The 14,999-nt window shown below is 45.6% G+C and overlaps 1 protein-coding gene across 1 annotated transcript in view; it reads right to left on the bottom strand.

Annotated features, from left to right (window-relative positions):
• The window catches only part of MYCBPAP (MYCBP associated protein), a 195,327-nt gene that overhangs the window by 120,688 nt on the left and 59,640 nt on the right, over positions 1-14,999 (bottom strand). The window contains exons 2-5 of the mRNA XM_063960703.1: positions 14,617-14,747; positions 7,158-7,317; positions 6,080-6,186; positions 5,709-5,883 (exon numbers count right to left, since the gene is read on the bottom strand). Coding sequence (XP_063816773.1) covers positions 5,709-5,883; positions 6,080-6,186; positions 7,158-7,317; positions 14,617-14,747 — 573 coding nt within the window. The remainder of the gene's footprint in view (positions 1-5,708; positions 5,884-6,079; positions 6,187-7,157; positions 7,318-14,616; positions 14,748-14,999) is intronic.

Raw genomic sequence — 14,999 nt, 5'->3', positions numbered from 1 at the left:
ACTTCGAGAGAAGAATTTACATTAAACTAGTGGCAAGATTCACATCAGCTCACACCATACCAAAAACATGTTGCCTAACATGGCCTTTAACATAACCCATGCTAACGTGCATGCATAACGTAACAGCAACTGCTGTAAAACATCTTAACACATGAGAACCTGTGTAAAAAGACAAAACTTAATTTGCAGGAAAAATTAGCACTGGGCGGGCGCCCAGCATCCTCTACGGACTACGAGAAAAGGATTTACCGGTAGGTAATTTAAATCCTATTTTCTCTTACGTCCTAGAGGATGCTGGGGTCCATTTAATACCATGGGGATGTCCCAAAGCTCCCAGTATGGGCGGAAAAGTGCTAATGTTCCTGCAGAACTGACTGACCAAACTGAAGGTCGTCAGCAGCCAAGGTGTCAAACCTGTAAAACTTAGCAAACGTGTTTGCCCCTGACCAAGTAGCTGCTCGGCAAATTTGCAACGCCGAGACACCTCGGGCAGCCGCACAGGAAGAATCCACTTTCCTTGTAGAGTGGGCCTTTACCGAACTCGGTAACGGCAATCCTGCCGTGGAATAAGCGTGCTGAATGGTACCTCTGATCCAGCGCGCAATAGTGTGCTTAGAAGCAGGACCCCCAATCTTGTTGTGGTCATAGAGGACAAACAAAGATTCTGTTTTCCTTATCCGAACTGTTCTTGCAACATAAGTACTCAACGCTCTGACGACATCCAAGAACTTTGAAACGGCTGAGGTGTCAGAAGCCACTGGCACCACCATAGGTTGGTTGATATGGAAATAAGACACAACCTTTGGAAGAAAATGCTGACGCGTCCGCAGTTCAGCTCTATCTTCATGAAAAATAAAATAAGGACTCTTGTGTGACAGAGCCCCTAATTCAGACACTCGTCTGCCTGAGGCCAAGAGCATGACCACTTTCCAAGTGAGAAACTTCAACTCTACCTCTTGTAGAGGATCAAACCAGTCCGACTGAAGGAACTGCAACACCACATCCCATGGCGCCGCAGGAGGCAGAAAGGGAGGTTGGATGCGCAGAACCCCCTTCACGAACGTGTGGATCTCAGGAAGGGAAGCCAACTGTTTCTGAAAGAAAATGGACAAGGCCGAAATTTGGACCTTGATAGACCCTAATCTCAAGCCAGCATCGACACCCGCCTGTAGAAATAGGAGAAGACGTCCTAATTTAAACTCCACCGCAGGAGACTTCTTGGATTCACACCAAGATACATATTTTCTCCAAATACGATGGTAATGTTTGGACGTTACCCCTTTCCTGGCCAGAATAAGTGTGGGAATGACTTCATTGGGAATACCCTTATGGGCTAGGATCTGGCGCTCAACAGCCATGCCGTCAAACGCAGCCGCGGTAAGTCTTGATAAACAAACAGCCCCTGCTGAAGCAGGTCCTCGCGAAGAGGAAGAGGCTGAGGATCTTCCAGTAATAACGCCTGAAGATCTGGATACCAAGCCCTCCTTGGCCAGTCTGGAGCAATGAGAATTGCTTGAACCCTTGTTCTTCTGATGATCTTGAGAACTTTGGTATTAGTGGAAGTGGAGGGAACAGATACACCGACTGAAACACCCACTGGGTCACCAGTGCATCCACTGCTATTGCTTGTGGATCTCTCGACCTGGAACAATTATTTCTGAAGCTTCTTGTTGAGACGTGATGCCATCATATCTACTTGAGGAACGCCCCAACGATCTGCTACCTCTGCAAAGACTTCTGGGTGGAGGCCCCATTCTCCTGGATGGAGATCATGTCTACTGAGGAAGTCTGCTTCCCAGTTGTCCACTCCCGGAATGAATATTGCCGACAGAGCTTTTGCATGTCTTTCTGCCCAGAGGAGTATCTTTGTCACCTTTGCCATTGCCGCTCTGCTTTTTGTTCCGCCCTGGCGGTTTATGTAAGCTACTGCCGTTACATTGTCTGACTGGATCTGTATGGGACGACCTTGAAGAAGGTGTGCCTCTTGATGAAGGCTGTTGTACACAGCTCTCAATTCCAGAATGTTTATGTGAAGGAGTACTTTTTGACTTGACCATCGTCCTTGGAAGCTTTCCTATTGCGTGACTGCTCCCCAACCTCGGAGGCTTGCATCTGTGGTCACCAGGATCCAAGTCTGAATCCCGAACCTGCGTCCCTCCAGGAGGTGAGAACTTTGAAGCCACCACAAGAGTGAAATACTGGCTTTTGTTGACAGGATTATCCTCCGGTGCATGTGTAGGTGCGATCCGGACCACTTGTCCAGTAGGTCCCATTGGAACACACTGGCGTGGAATCGGCCAAATTGTAGAGCCTCGTAGGCCGCTACCATCTTCCCCAGCAGGTGGATGCACTGATGAATCGATACGCGTGCTGGTTTTAAAACTTGTTTGACCATCCTCTGGATCTCCAGAGCCTTTTCCACCGGTAGGAATACTTTCTGTGCTTCCGTGTCCAATATCATTCCCAGAAATGATAACCTCATTGTGGGTTCCAATTGTGATTTTGGAAGGTTTATGATCCAACCATGCTGCTGAAGCACAGTCAGGGAAAGTGCAATGTTCTGCACTAGTTTCTCCCTGGATCTCGCTTTTATGAGGAGATCGTCCAAGTATGGGATGACTTTGACTCCTTTCTTGCGAAGAAGAACCATCACCTCCGCCATCACCTTGGTGAATATTCTCGGAGCCGTGGAGAGCCTGAAAGGTAAATGTTTGGAACTGGTAGTGGCAGTCCTGCACCGCAAACCTCAGGTATGCCTGATGCGGCGGGTAAATGGGAACATGTAAATAAGCATCTTTGATGTCCATCGATACCAGAAATTCCTTTTCCTTCAAGCTGGAGATCACTGCTCTCAGGGATTCTATCTTGAATTTGAACCTTTTCAAATAAAGGTTCAGAGTCTTTAGGTTTAAAATCGGTCTGACCGAGCCATCCGGTTTCGGCACTACAAACAGGCTTGAATAAAACCCTTTTTCCTGTTGTGACACAGGAACTAAGAAAATTACGTTGTCTTGACATAATTTCTGTATTGCGTTCAGCACTTTTGCTCTGTCCGGAACAGAAGCTGGTAAGGCTGATTTGAAAAATCAGCATGGGGAAGGTCCTGAAATTCCAATTTGTACCCTTTGGATACTATCTGCAATACCCAAGGATCCAGATCTGAGTGAACCCAGACCTGGCTGAAAGACAGTAGACGTGCCCCCACCCGATCGTACTCCCGCAGGGGAGCCCCAGCGTCATGCTGAGGTTTTAGCAGAAGTAGCTGTTGACTTCTGCTCCTGCGAGCCTGATGGTGTTGTAGATTTTTTACCTCTTCCTCGCCCTCTTCCTGTGAAGAAGGGGGTACCCTTTGCCTTTTTGGACTTGTTGGGCCGAAAGGATTGCATCATATGAGAATGAAATCCTTTCCTAGGTGGACCAGCTGCGAAAGGCAGAAATGCTGACTTGCCTCATGTAGTTGTTGAAATCATGGCATCCAGCTTGTCTCCAAAGAGGGTTTCTCCATTGTAAAGAAGCGCCTCAATATTCTTTTTGATTCCGCATCAGCATTCCATTGGTGGATCCACAGCGCCCTGCAGGCTGAAATCGCCATAGCGGAGGATCTTGAACTCAGCAACCCAATATCCTTCATAACTTCAACTAAGTAACTTGCAGCATCTTTGATATGGCCGAGAGTTAGGACTATTTCATCCCTGTCAACTGTGTCTATGTTAACAAGCAAGTTGTCAGACCATTTTTCCACAGCGTTACCTACCCAAGCACAAGCAATGGTGGGCCTGAGCACCTTCCGTTAGCTGTATATATGGATTTTAGGGTTGTTTCTAATTTACGGTCAGCTGGATCTTTTAAGGCGGCTGAACCAGGGGCAGGCAAAACTATTTTCTTAGACAGCCGAGAAACTGAGGTGTCTATCATTGGGGGTGTCTCCAGTTTGTGCCTGTCTTCCTCAGGGAAAGGGTACGCTACACGTATCCTTCTGGGAAGGATAAATTTCTTCTCAGGGTTAGCCCAGGATTCTTCAAAGAACGCATTCAAATCCTTTGAAGGAGGAAAAGTCACAACCTGCTTTTTATTTAATTTAAAATAATCCTTTTCCTCTGGGACCAGTGTTGTTTCAGGAAACTCCAACACTTCCTTTATAGCAACTATCATACATTGTATGCTTTTGGCTAATTTGGGGTCTACCCCTCTCAAATCCCCAGTGTCGACGTCCGAGTCGGAATCTGTGTCTGTGTCCCCTTGCATTATCTGGACCAGAGACCTTTTCTGGGAACTGGATGGGACCCGAGTGGATGATATGGAGGGGTCAGTAAACAGTGCATCCTCCACAGACTGCCTCCAATATTTAGTCTGTTGTTCAGACTCAGAGAATTTCTTTGCAAGCATTGACATATTCTTTTGCAACATTCTCACCCACTCCGGCTCCTTCTGAGAGGGAAGGGCCACCACATTACCCTCTTGTGCATCTAAAATGGATTCTTCCTGGGAAGAACCCTCCCCAATGTCTGATATGTTACACACTTGTACACACACACACACACACACACACACACACACACACACACACACACACACACACACACACCCCTATCACACAGGGGAGCTATTGGGGACAGACCAACACTAAAGTCTGTCAGAGAGACACAGAGGGATCTGCCAATACACACACTGCGCCTTATTGTGAATTGTGGAAATATTACCCACTTACAGCGCATATACAAATAATAGGCCCACAGACCTAATTATAATGAACACTCTCTGCCCCTTCTATAACACCCTGTACTTGTGTCAGCGTTGTCATGAGGAGAAACAGCGTTCAGGAGCTTCACACTGGAGTTTCTGCAGGAGAAAATGGCACCCACTGAGTGTTCTGGCAAGTCTGAGGAGAAGCCCCGCCCTTCAGCCTCAGCAATGTAATATTTATTCTGGCTGGGGATGGCACATCAGCAGCTGTACATGTATGTACCCTTTTTGCCAGTAAGAGTAAGGTTTTAAAACATGCTCTCAGAGCACCCCCCCCCCCGCGCTCTGCACCCTTGTGCTGAGAGACATGGTGCACAGCGTCCCGCCGCTGCGCGTATACCTGTATGCCTCCAACGATGACCGGAGGATCCCCTCTCTGCAGGACTCCGGTAATATACTCACCAGCTTTCTGACTTCGGGCTCTGTCAGGGGGTGGCGGCAGTGCTGTGGGAGTGAACGTTGGCCAGGCTTGGGCTGTGTTCAGTACCCTTCAGGAGCTAATGGTGTCCTGTCAGCAGAAGCAGAAGAATTAACTAATTAAGAAGTTGGTTCCTACTTCCCCCCCCTAAGTACCACGAAGCAGGGAAGCTGTTGCCAGCAGCTTCCCTGTAAAATAAAAAACCTAAGAAAGTATTTTTCCAGAAAAGCTCTGTAGAGCTCCATTAGTGTGCATCCAGTCTCCTGGGCACATTTTCTAAACTGAGGTCTGGAGGAGCCAGTTCACACTGTTGAAAAGTCTTAAAGTGCCGAAGGCTCCTGCGGAACCATCTATACCCCATGGTACTAAAATGGACCCCAGCATCCTCTAGGACGTAAGAGAAAGATAGTTGTCCTTCCAACTTTAATATGTGAGAGTGTGAATGTATGCGAGCAAGAGAATTTCAGCCCACCTTGTTACCGCTATAAAAGTATGTGCACTGCTGTTATAAAAGACCAATTGCATAATAAACAACTAGGAAACTAACGGGATAATGAGTCTAGCTGTCGCTTCCTCAGATTCATGTGGTATTGCCAGTTATTAAGAGCATTGTCCTGTTTCTGAGAAGGTCTGAAAGTTTCCTTTTTCTGTTCAAGTCTTCCTTTTCCATCATGTATTCCAAGAAAATGAAACTGTTGGGGCTCTGGTATAAGCTGAGCAACCTAAGCACATAGAGAACGTAGAATAACAACTAGTTAGCACAAATATTCTATCTGAAGGGATATTCAATATAGCATCAAAATTATATATTTTAAAGGCAGACAAGAGCTTAGAACTATTCCAAGAAAGGGTAACTACTGTAGAACAGTCTGCCTCAGGACCATAGTGAACATAAACGGCTTGGAAAATAAAACTCACCTGTATGTTTCCTCTCGCTCTAGCTTCTCGGTCCAATTCCTGCAAACTCCCCAGGATATTATGCAGCTGAAGCGGACTATGTGTGTCACATAAAGGTACTTCTGCCCCTAAAACAGTATCTGGGTTAAATCCGTTATAAAGAAATGCAATTCTGGTAACGCCAATTATTGAACATTCCATATGCAAAGAACTGCAAGATAAAAATACTGTAATTGACTAAATACTGGATTTAGAATTTCTTTTACTTTTAGTTTTTAAACCTAGAGAGTTGTTTACTCGGATAAACATTCTTAGATGATCAGACTAGCTAGATCTATTGGCCTTTAGCAGTTGGTGAATAACACCATTTCAAAATGCTCACAATATTTTCCTGTCGTTACATAATGAACAGTTTAATCTGTTGTTGTGAATTATGAAAGCAAAGTAGAAAATGCTACAGATGATTTAATTTTTATTTTGTAACAGAAGTGATGCTGGTATAAGTCATGTATAACGCCAACAAATAATAAATATATATATATATATATATATATATATATAAACCATAAGTGCAGACATTAGATCAGTGTTCATTAGGAAAGTTATAAGGGATCAGTGTTGGACTGGAGCATAAAGGGCCCACCGGGGGTATGCAGTGGTAGGGGCCCATGATTAGAGGTGTGGCCAGCCTCCAAAGGGGGTGTGGCCAGCCACCACAGAGGTTTGGCTAACCATTATAGAGTGCCTGGCCTGGACTCCTTGATAATTTATATAGTAATTAATGCTAGTGAATGCATGATAATGTGCCAGTTAATGACAGCAATGTACTGTAGAGAATACATCATAATCCTGTGCAGTATAAGTTAACATATGTATAATAAATAATTCAAGTGCACAGTCTAGAACCTGATCCCTAGAGGAGAAGGGCCCCCCAGGCAGTGGGGCCTACCGGTGGTTTCCCCTGTACCCCTGTGGGCCAGTCCGAACCTGTAAGGGATAATGCATTAAGGGGTGTTTTAGTATATTCTGACTGCCCCAGCTAAATCCTATAGCCTTCCTTGACTAATTTAATAGGCAGGGGCTGTACACTGGTACCTACCTGAAAGAGCCTGGTCTTTGGTTGCAGACTCTGGTGGTCCTGGACGAGCTACAAGCAGCCTTCTCTTTTTACTTTGATCTTGATCATGATGTTTCCGAATTAGGATCCGGCTTGTAACAGGTTTTTTCTGTTCTTCTTTGGGGAGTCGTGGAGGATGAAGCTATGAAATATAAGATGAATGAATATTCGGCACAGCAAGTTACAAAAATATCTCCCACAAATGCATAATGGCTTATTTCATATGGAACATTTCGGAAAGGGGAAAATCTGACATGGTAAAACTGATTTTATTACTAATGAATGTTTTTAACATCAATTTCCCCCAGAAGAATTCTGAAAACAAATGTTGGGAATGTTCTCAACCAGAAGGCCATATGATTGTATGTGAGCTGTGGCTGTCAATCTAAAAAATCAACAACCTTAAAATATCATAGTCTACTCTTCCTCTGTCCCTGCACCAAATGTTTCCTGGGTAGGTGGAAGAAAAAACAAAAACCGAATACACAATCCCTTTATGAGTACTATTTCTACTGTTAATATGGCTGCAACATCCACTACTGTACATGACATGAAAAAGAGCAGAACATGCAGTAAAAAGAAGAAACTCAACCACGGTCTGTAAAAGTCTGCAGTCCTGTCTTTGATGGCAGAACATTTTTCTTGCCATGAGCGTAGTGAAAAGTGACGCCAAGTAAGAGAAGGGAATGCAAACCAAAAGCCTTTAACTCCAATAGTAAAACAGACTTCTACCCACAACAAATAGCAAGTCTATTCTTGTAAAGGCTATATGCTAACATAATGTACAGATGTGTCCTCCTACATGGTTGCTGCAGTCATACCAAACAGTCTCTCATGGCACGCCAGGACACGAGACACTGCTAGCATCCAGGGCCCTATTAACAATGGGACGTGTGGAGCTGCAGCTCCAGGCCCTCCATTGAAAATAGGCCCACAGGTGGAGACTGACTGCGTTGACAGGATACAACTTTCTCCTGTCACAGACTGCCAGCAGCTATCCTCCCAGGCCCCGCCTCCTCAAGCCCCGGCACTCTCACCTGTCAGTGAGATCAGTCACAGAGCTAATGGCTCCATGATGAGCAGAATTGATTTATGGTGTGTGTGTGTGTGTGTGGATGAGTGTATTCATGGGCACTGGGATGTAGAAATTGTTCAATTAATGGGTTACTGAGTGCTAGGTGGGGGGGAAGTTAATGGATGCTGTGTGAGTGTAGTATGGGTGCCGCTGTATGAGCGTACTATGGGTGCCACTGTGTGAGCATAGTATGGGTGCCACTGTGTGAGCGTACTATGGGTGCCGCTGTATGAGCATAGTATGGGTGCCACTGTGTGAGCATAGTATGGGTGCCACTGTGTGAGTATAGTATGGGTGCCACTGTGTGAGCATAGTATGGGTGCCGTTGTGTGAGCGTACTATGGGTGCCGCTGTGTGAGTGTACTATGGGTGCCACTGTGTGAGCATAGTATGGGTGCCGCTGTGTGAGCATAGTATGGGTGCCGCTGTGTGAGCATAGTATGGGTGCCGCTGTGTGAGCATAGTATGGGTGCCACTGTGTGAGCATAGTATGGGTGCCATTGTGTGAGCATAGTATGGGTGCCGCTGTGTGAGCGTAGTATGGGTGCCGCTGTGTGAGCGTAGTATGGGTGCCGCTGTGTGAGCGTAGTATGGGTGCCGCTGCGTGAGCATAGTATGGGTGCCGCTGCGTGAGCATAGTATGGGTGCCGCTGCGTGAGCATAGTATGGGTGCCGCTGCGTGAGCATAGTATGGGTGCCGCTGCGTGAGCATAGTATGGGTGCCGCTGTGTGAGCGTAGTATGGGTACTGCTGTGTGAGCGTAGTATGTGTACTGCTGTGTGAGCGTAGTATGGGTGCCGTTGTGTGAGCGTAGTATGGGTACTGCTGTGTGAGCGTAGTATGGGTACTGCTGTGTGAGCATAGTATGGGTGCCACTGTGTGAGTATAGTATGGGTGCCACTGTGTGAGCATAGTATGGGTGCCGTTGTGTGAGCGTACTATGGGTGCCGCTGTGTGAGCGTACTATGGGTGCCACTGTGTGAGCATAGTATGGGTGCCGTTGTGTGAGCGTACTATGGGTGCCGCTGTGTGAGCGTACTATGGGTGCCACTGTGTGAGCATAGTATGGGTGCCACTGTGTGAGCATAGTATGGGTGCCGCTGTGTGAGCATAGTATGGGTGCCGCTGTGTGAGCATAGTATGGGTGCCGCTGTGTGAGCATAGTATGGGTGCCTCTGTGTGAGCATAGTATGGGTGCCGTTGTGTGAGCATAGTATGGGTGCCGCTGTGTGAGCGTAGTATGGGTGCCGCTGTGTGAGCGTAGTATGGGTGCCGCTGCGTGAGCGTAGTATGGGTGCCGCTGTGTGAGCGTAGTATGGGTGCTGCTGTGTGAGCATAGTATGGGTGCCGTTGTGTGAGCGTAGTATGGGTACTGCTGTGTGAGCGTAGTATGGGTACTGCTGTGTGAGCGTAGTATGGGTACTGCTGTGTGAGCGTAGTATGGGTACTGCTGTGTGAGCGTAGTATGGGTACTGCTGTGTGAGCGTAGTATGGGTGCCGCTGCGTGAGCGTAGTATGGGTGCCGCTGTGTGAGCGTAGTATGGGTGCTGCTGTGTGAGCATAGTATGGGTGCCGTTGTGTGAGCGTAGTATGGGTGCTGCTGTGTGAGCATAGTATGGGTGCCGTTGTGTGAGCGTAGTATGGGTACTGCTGTGTGAGCGTAGTATGGGTACTGCTGTGTGAGCGTAGTATGGGTACTGCTGTGTGAGCGTAGTATGGGTACTGCTGTGTGAGCGTAGTATGGGTGCTGCTGTGTGAGCATAGTATGGGTGCCGCTGTGTGAGCGTAGTATGGGTGCTGCTGTGTGAGCATAGTATGGGTACTGCTGTGTGAGCGTAGTATGGGTACTGCTGTGTGAGCGTAGTATGGGTACTGCTGTGTGAGCGTAGTATGGGTACTGCTGTGTGAGCGTAGTATGGGTGCTGCTGTGTGAGCATAGTATGGGTGCCGTTGTGTGAGCGTAGTATGGGTACTGCTGTGTGAGCGTAGTATGGGTACTGCTGTGTGAGCGTAGTATGGGTACTGCTGTGTGAGCGTAGTATGGGTACTGCTGTGTGAGCGTAGTATGGGTGCCGTTGTGTGAGCGTAGTATGGGTACTGCTGTGTGAGCGTAGTATGGGTACTGCTGTGTGAGCATAGTATGGGTGTCGTTGTGTGAGCGTAGTATGAATACTGCTGTGTGAGCTTAGCATGGGTGCCGCTGTGTGAGGGGAGCTTTATGGGAGCTGATAGGGTGGGTGGATGAATGTGCTAATGGGTGTTAGGAGGAGGGATTGATAGTGAATTGGGGAGACATAGGATAATTAACAAAGGGTGCTTAAGTAATGGGTTCATGGACAGGAATATGTTTGCGGATGCTGTGTATGGGTAATTGGTTAATGGGTGCTGGCAGGTTGGGTGAAAGGTTTGCTGGGGGTAAATGTGGGTTGTTAATGGGGGTGGAGGTGAATTGGGGGTGATTCAATTGTTTCTGGGAGTTTAACTTCCGTCTCATGCTATTTAATTGTTTTGACAATGGTTAGGCCATATTAGGTTTGTGTAAAACATTACTGCTGGTTAGACATTCCTGTCCACATTTATAGTATTGTACTGGAAGCAGAGAGAGGTGGCACTCCAGGGACTGGCACATTGTACAGAAAATACTTGTCACCACATGATACCCCATGTCACCACATGATACCCCATGTCACCACCTCTCTATTTTTTTTATATACAGTACTGTATATAGAGATGTCACATTCATGATATCGCTTAGTGACCCATATGCTCTTTAGTAGAGATGTTTCATATTCATATTATCACTGAGAGCCATTTTGATAAAAAAAAGACGCCCATTGCTAGAGCAGTTCCACAGAACATGTCCGCTCAGTCACACCTCGCACTGCAACGTATTGTTTGCGGACACATCTGTAGGCTAATACAGGAAATGAGATGCATGGGCCCATGTAGAGAGACATTATACCTTCCATGTTAGTAACACAGCCATAATGCCTTACATGATATTTGGGCCTGATTCTGAGCAGCACAGAAATCCAAAACCAGAAGCATCCCGTGATTATCAGCAGGAATCATGCATTCGCACCCTGAGTGGCGCTTCTCTCCATCTGTGGCATGTGGGTGGAAATGGAACCCCTATATCAGATTCAGCTTTTGAACCCAGCATAGGGTGGGTGTAAGACTAAGATCAGACACTACGGAGGGTGGCCGGAGATGGAAAAACAGTGGGTGGTGCTACAATACGCATGAAGACGGACGGATAATCATATTAGTACATGGTAGTAAATCTGGCTGCCACGGACGTCTGCACTTGCATTCAATTTGAGTCTGAATCAGAATCCGCAACTTTATATTTAGGAAAGTTTTTATTAGAAGAAAGAAATACAGATGTAGCCATACTCATCTATCCTCCCCGTGTAGTGCAAAAAACTAGTCGCATTACGTTTGCCTGCGCCTTGTCATAGCATGGTATATTCAGTCACAGTGTAATAAATTAGTAAATGACAAACAACAAGGCTGGTACACTACTATACATAAATGAACAGCTCATGCTGTCATTTACTAAGCAGTACACCCAATCCGTGAAATCACAAGTCTTACGGGGGTGGGATTGGGGGTGGGGCAGGCTGCCTATTAAAGCAATGGGGAGGCCCGCAAAGAAGTACAGTAAACTCAGTCGCATAAAGATAAGACTCTAGTAATTTGAAAAGTCACACTTGTATATTTGTGTAAACAATATCACCTCCAGTTTGTTTCCAATTTTGACTGTATATCTGTGTGCATGTCGGAGTCTATATACAAAGTATGACAGAACTTGTTTTGGGAAAATTAGAAAAAAAACGTGGATGCTAATTTTTACACAGATATAAAAGCGTGTCCTTGCGGGAATCAAACCCTAGCTCACGGGCATGGTAACCATCGACAATACCACTACACCAAGACAGCCTTGGAGATAGGTGATTGACACCTGCAGTGACATAGTGATGTTGCTCCTTGTAATTTTTTTTATATAGTGCTGTGTGTTCCAACTCTATCGCTGATTGTAATGATTTTTCTTCTTTTAGAGAGCTATGTAGAACTCGGGACTGTGCTTTTCATTGTGTGCATTGGAGAGTCTAGAAATTTGAACACAGAAAAAAATTTGCTCACTTAATCTAGGGATCATTTTATACAGTGCACCAGGGGAACTTTCAGTTGTAAAGCATGTTGTCACTGGGTGCTTGCAGTTCCGGTGATTTCGTACTCTGTCCTGCAGTATTAATGTATTAAAACAACTACTATATTTAATGTGCACTGGCCCACTTGTCAGGGCTTGCTATAGTGTTCAGTATTCTGCAGTGCCATATCCATCCACTACTGCCATTCAGCACTGTACTGTAGTTTTCATTAGTGTAACAATCGCCACCCAGTGGTGAAAGTGTGTATTGCATGCTGTGGATCCACTTGTGCCTTATCACACCTGTGGCCTTATTGACTAAGAGTAATTTTTTAGTGACTTTAACAACAAAGCACTCTTTGGGGGCGATTCACTTGTTTTGGGCGTTTATTTTCCCCATATAAATGGGACTATTTAGATGCCCAAACAATTGTCAGGATTCAATTGTGTTTGGGCGCCCATGCATATTGCACATGTCGCGCCCAAACAGACAGGGTTTAGTCGCATAAAACATCTAAACCCATCTAAAGTCTTGCTTTGGGCGTCCAAACAAGAGTGTGCCAAGAGTGTGTAGAATTTGCACAGATTTTTTTTTGCACCTCAGGAGACTGTGAGAAAAAATGTCACCCCCGTGGCTACCGGGTGTCTAAATTGAGCAACAATTGAATTGCTCTGTTTTGCACTTCCTAGTGGTAGCAGCTGGGGAAAATAACTGAATCAGCCCCTTTATGTCCAGAAGGATAACCATAAATTAATGGTGATTTTGTCAACAGTCCTCAAGGAGTCTGCAATCTGAATAATGTAAAGCTACAATAGCTAAATAGAGCATATAAGAATGTGTGTTTCTTTGCTATGTGTTGCTATATGAGGCAAAGCAGAACTATACTGGTTGCTTGCTGGCATATTGGCTAAATGGGGTAATACGAGATTTGGAAGTACTTGAGTTGACATTTAGATTGTGGTACACGGGATTTCTTGTCTTATGATCTGTATTTTTACCATTAATGCTAAGTATCCATATTACATTACATCTCTTACTATCTCTCTCTATGTATGATTCATTTAATTGTGTGGCGCCAGTTTAATACATTAGTTTAACTGCATGGGCTGGTAATGCAAAACTTGTTCACTCACTTCACACAACAAACTAAGGGCCGGATTCAATTAGCCGCGGATAATTACTGTGGGCTAATTGATCTGCCAGGGCTATTCAATTAGAGTCCTCAGCAGCCCGCAGGCTACTCTTATCACAGATTTTCGTTTAAGCCTGAGGCGCGCAAACAGAATTCCAAGTTGAATGCCATGACCACGGGTGCTGCGAACATGTTAACCCATAGCTCCGGGAACTTATCGCTGATTCTACAGGTCAACGTGCATTAGCAGGTAATTTACAGCAGAAGAAAAAGGGGCTGTAATTGTAACAGTAAAATCTGAGGCTACCACCCTTTTCCCGGTGTGCCAAATTATCTAATTGAATCCGTCCCTAATACACCTTACACACTGGGCGATATTAGTGAAAGATATGAACGATCTAGTTCATTAATGAACGAGATACTATTCATATCTTTCAGTGCGGAGGCTCCAGCGATGAACGATGCGCAGCCCCACACTCGTTCATCGCTGGTGCCCCGTCGCTTGTGCATGCAGGCCAATATGGACGATCTCGTCCATATTTGCCTGCACTGCTATGAAGCTGGGTGATGGGGGGGAGTGAAGAAACTTCACTCCCCCGTCACTGCCCCGCCGCCGCTGGGTCACCCGTCGTCCGTATCCGCCACCGGGCAGCTCGGCGGCGGATCGCGCAGTGTGTAGGGCCCATTAGTCTTCGGGTTAGATTTACTGTCCATCAATTTTACAACGATGCCTATGATCAGTGGCTTTGACTGATTGATTTAAAAGCAGCAATAATAGTAAATGCACAATGGTTTAGCATTTATGTCTGTCTGTTGCTTTAATTTCATCTGTCAAAGATGCCAATCATCAACGGCTTTGGAAAACCCATGAACAGTTAATCAAGCCTTACAGTTTACTTTCTTTGTAGAAGTCTTGCTACAATTAGTTTTTCAAATTGGCCGGCCTATACACAGTTGTAGTGCTTTCCCTGCAATTGCCAGCGCACTTGTGAGGTCTGAATGTGGAGTGTGAAAACTATTTCAACAATAGCAGAAGTATATATTGCAGAAACCTCATTACATGACAAAGTAGCTTCTTACCTTCTCCAGATCCTCACGTTTGATTGCTAGAGCCTGGATTTCTTCTCCCTGCAGGACGCTGCTTGTAGTTGGCTCTGCTTGTTCTTGTACTGGGGTAGAAGACTGTTCAAACCCCTTCAACTTTTTTCTCTCTAAAACATAATAAGCTCATATTTCAGATTACATTTGGGACAACAATTCATATGAAAGAAGATAATTAAACTAACCTAATGTTGCTGTTGGAGATACTTTACACAAGAATTGATAGCATTGTAGAGATTTTGGTAATTGTCTGTGTTAAACGAATATAAATAATATACTTGAAATAACTGAAATGTGTACTTGACTCCATTGGCCAAGTATGTCAACGGTCCCATTCCTTTGCTGATAGCTTCTTGAAGCTG

Source organism: Pseudophryne corroboree, chromosome 3, assembly GCF_028390025.1.
Source record: "Pseudophryne corroboree isolate aPseCor3 chromosome 3, aPseCor3.hap2, whole genome shotgun sequence".
Classification (NCBI taxonomy): domain Eukaryota; kingdom Metazoa; phylum Chordata; class Amphibia; order Anura; family Myobatrachidae; genus Pseudophryne; species Pseudophryne corroboree.
The sequence above is the reverse complement of the archived record's forward strand: the minus strand, read 5'-3'. Positions and strand labels throughout refer to the sequence as shown.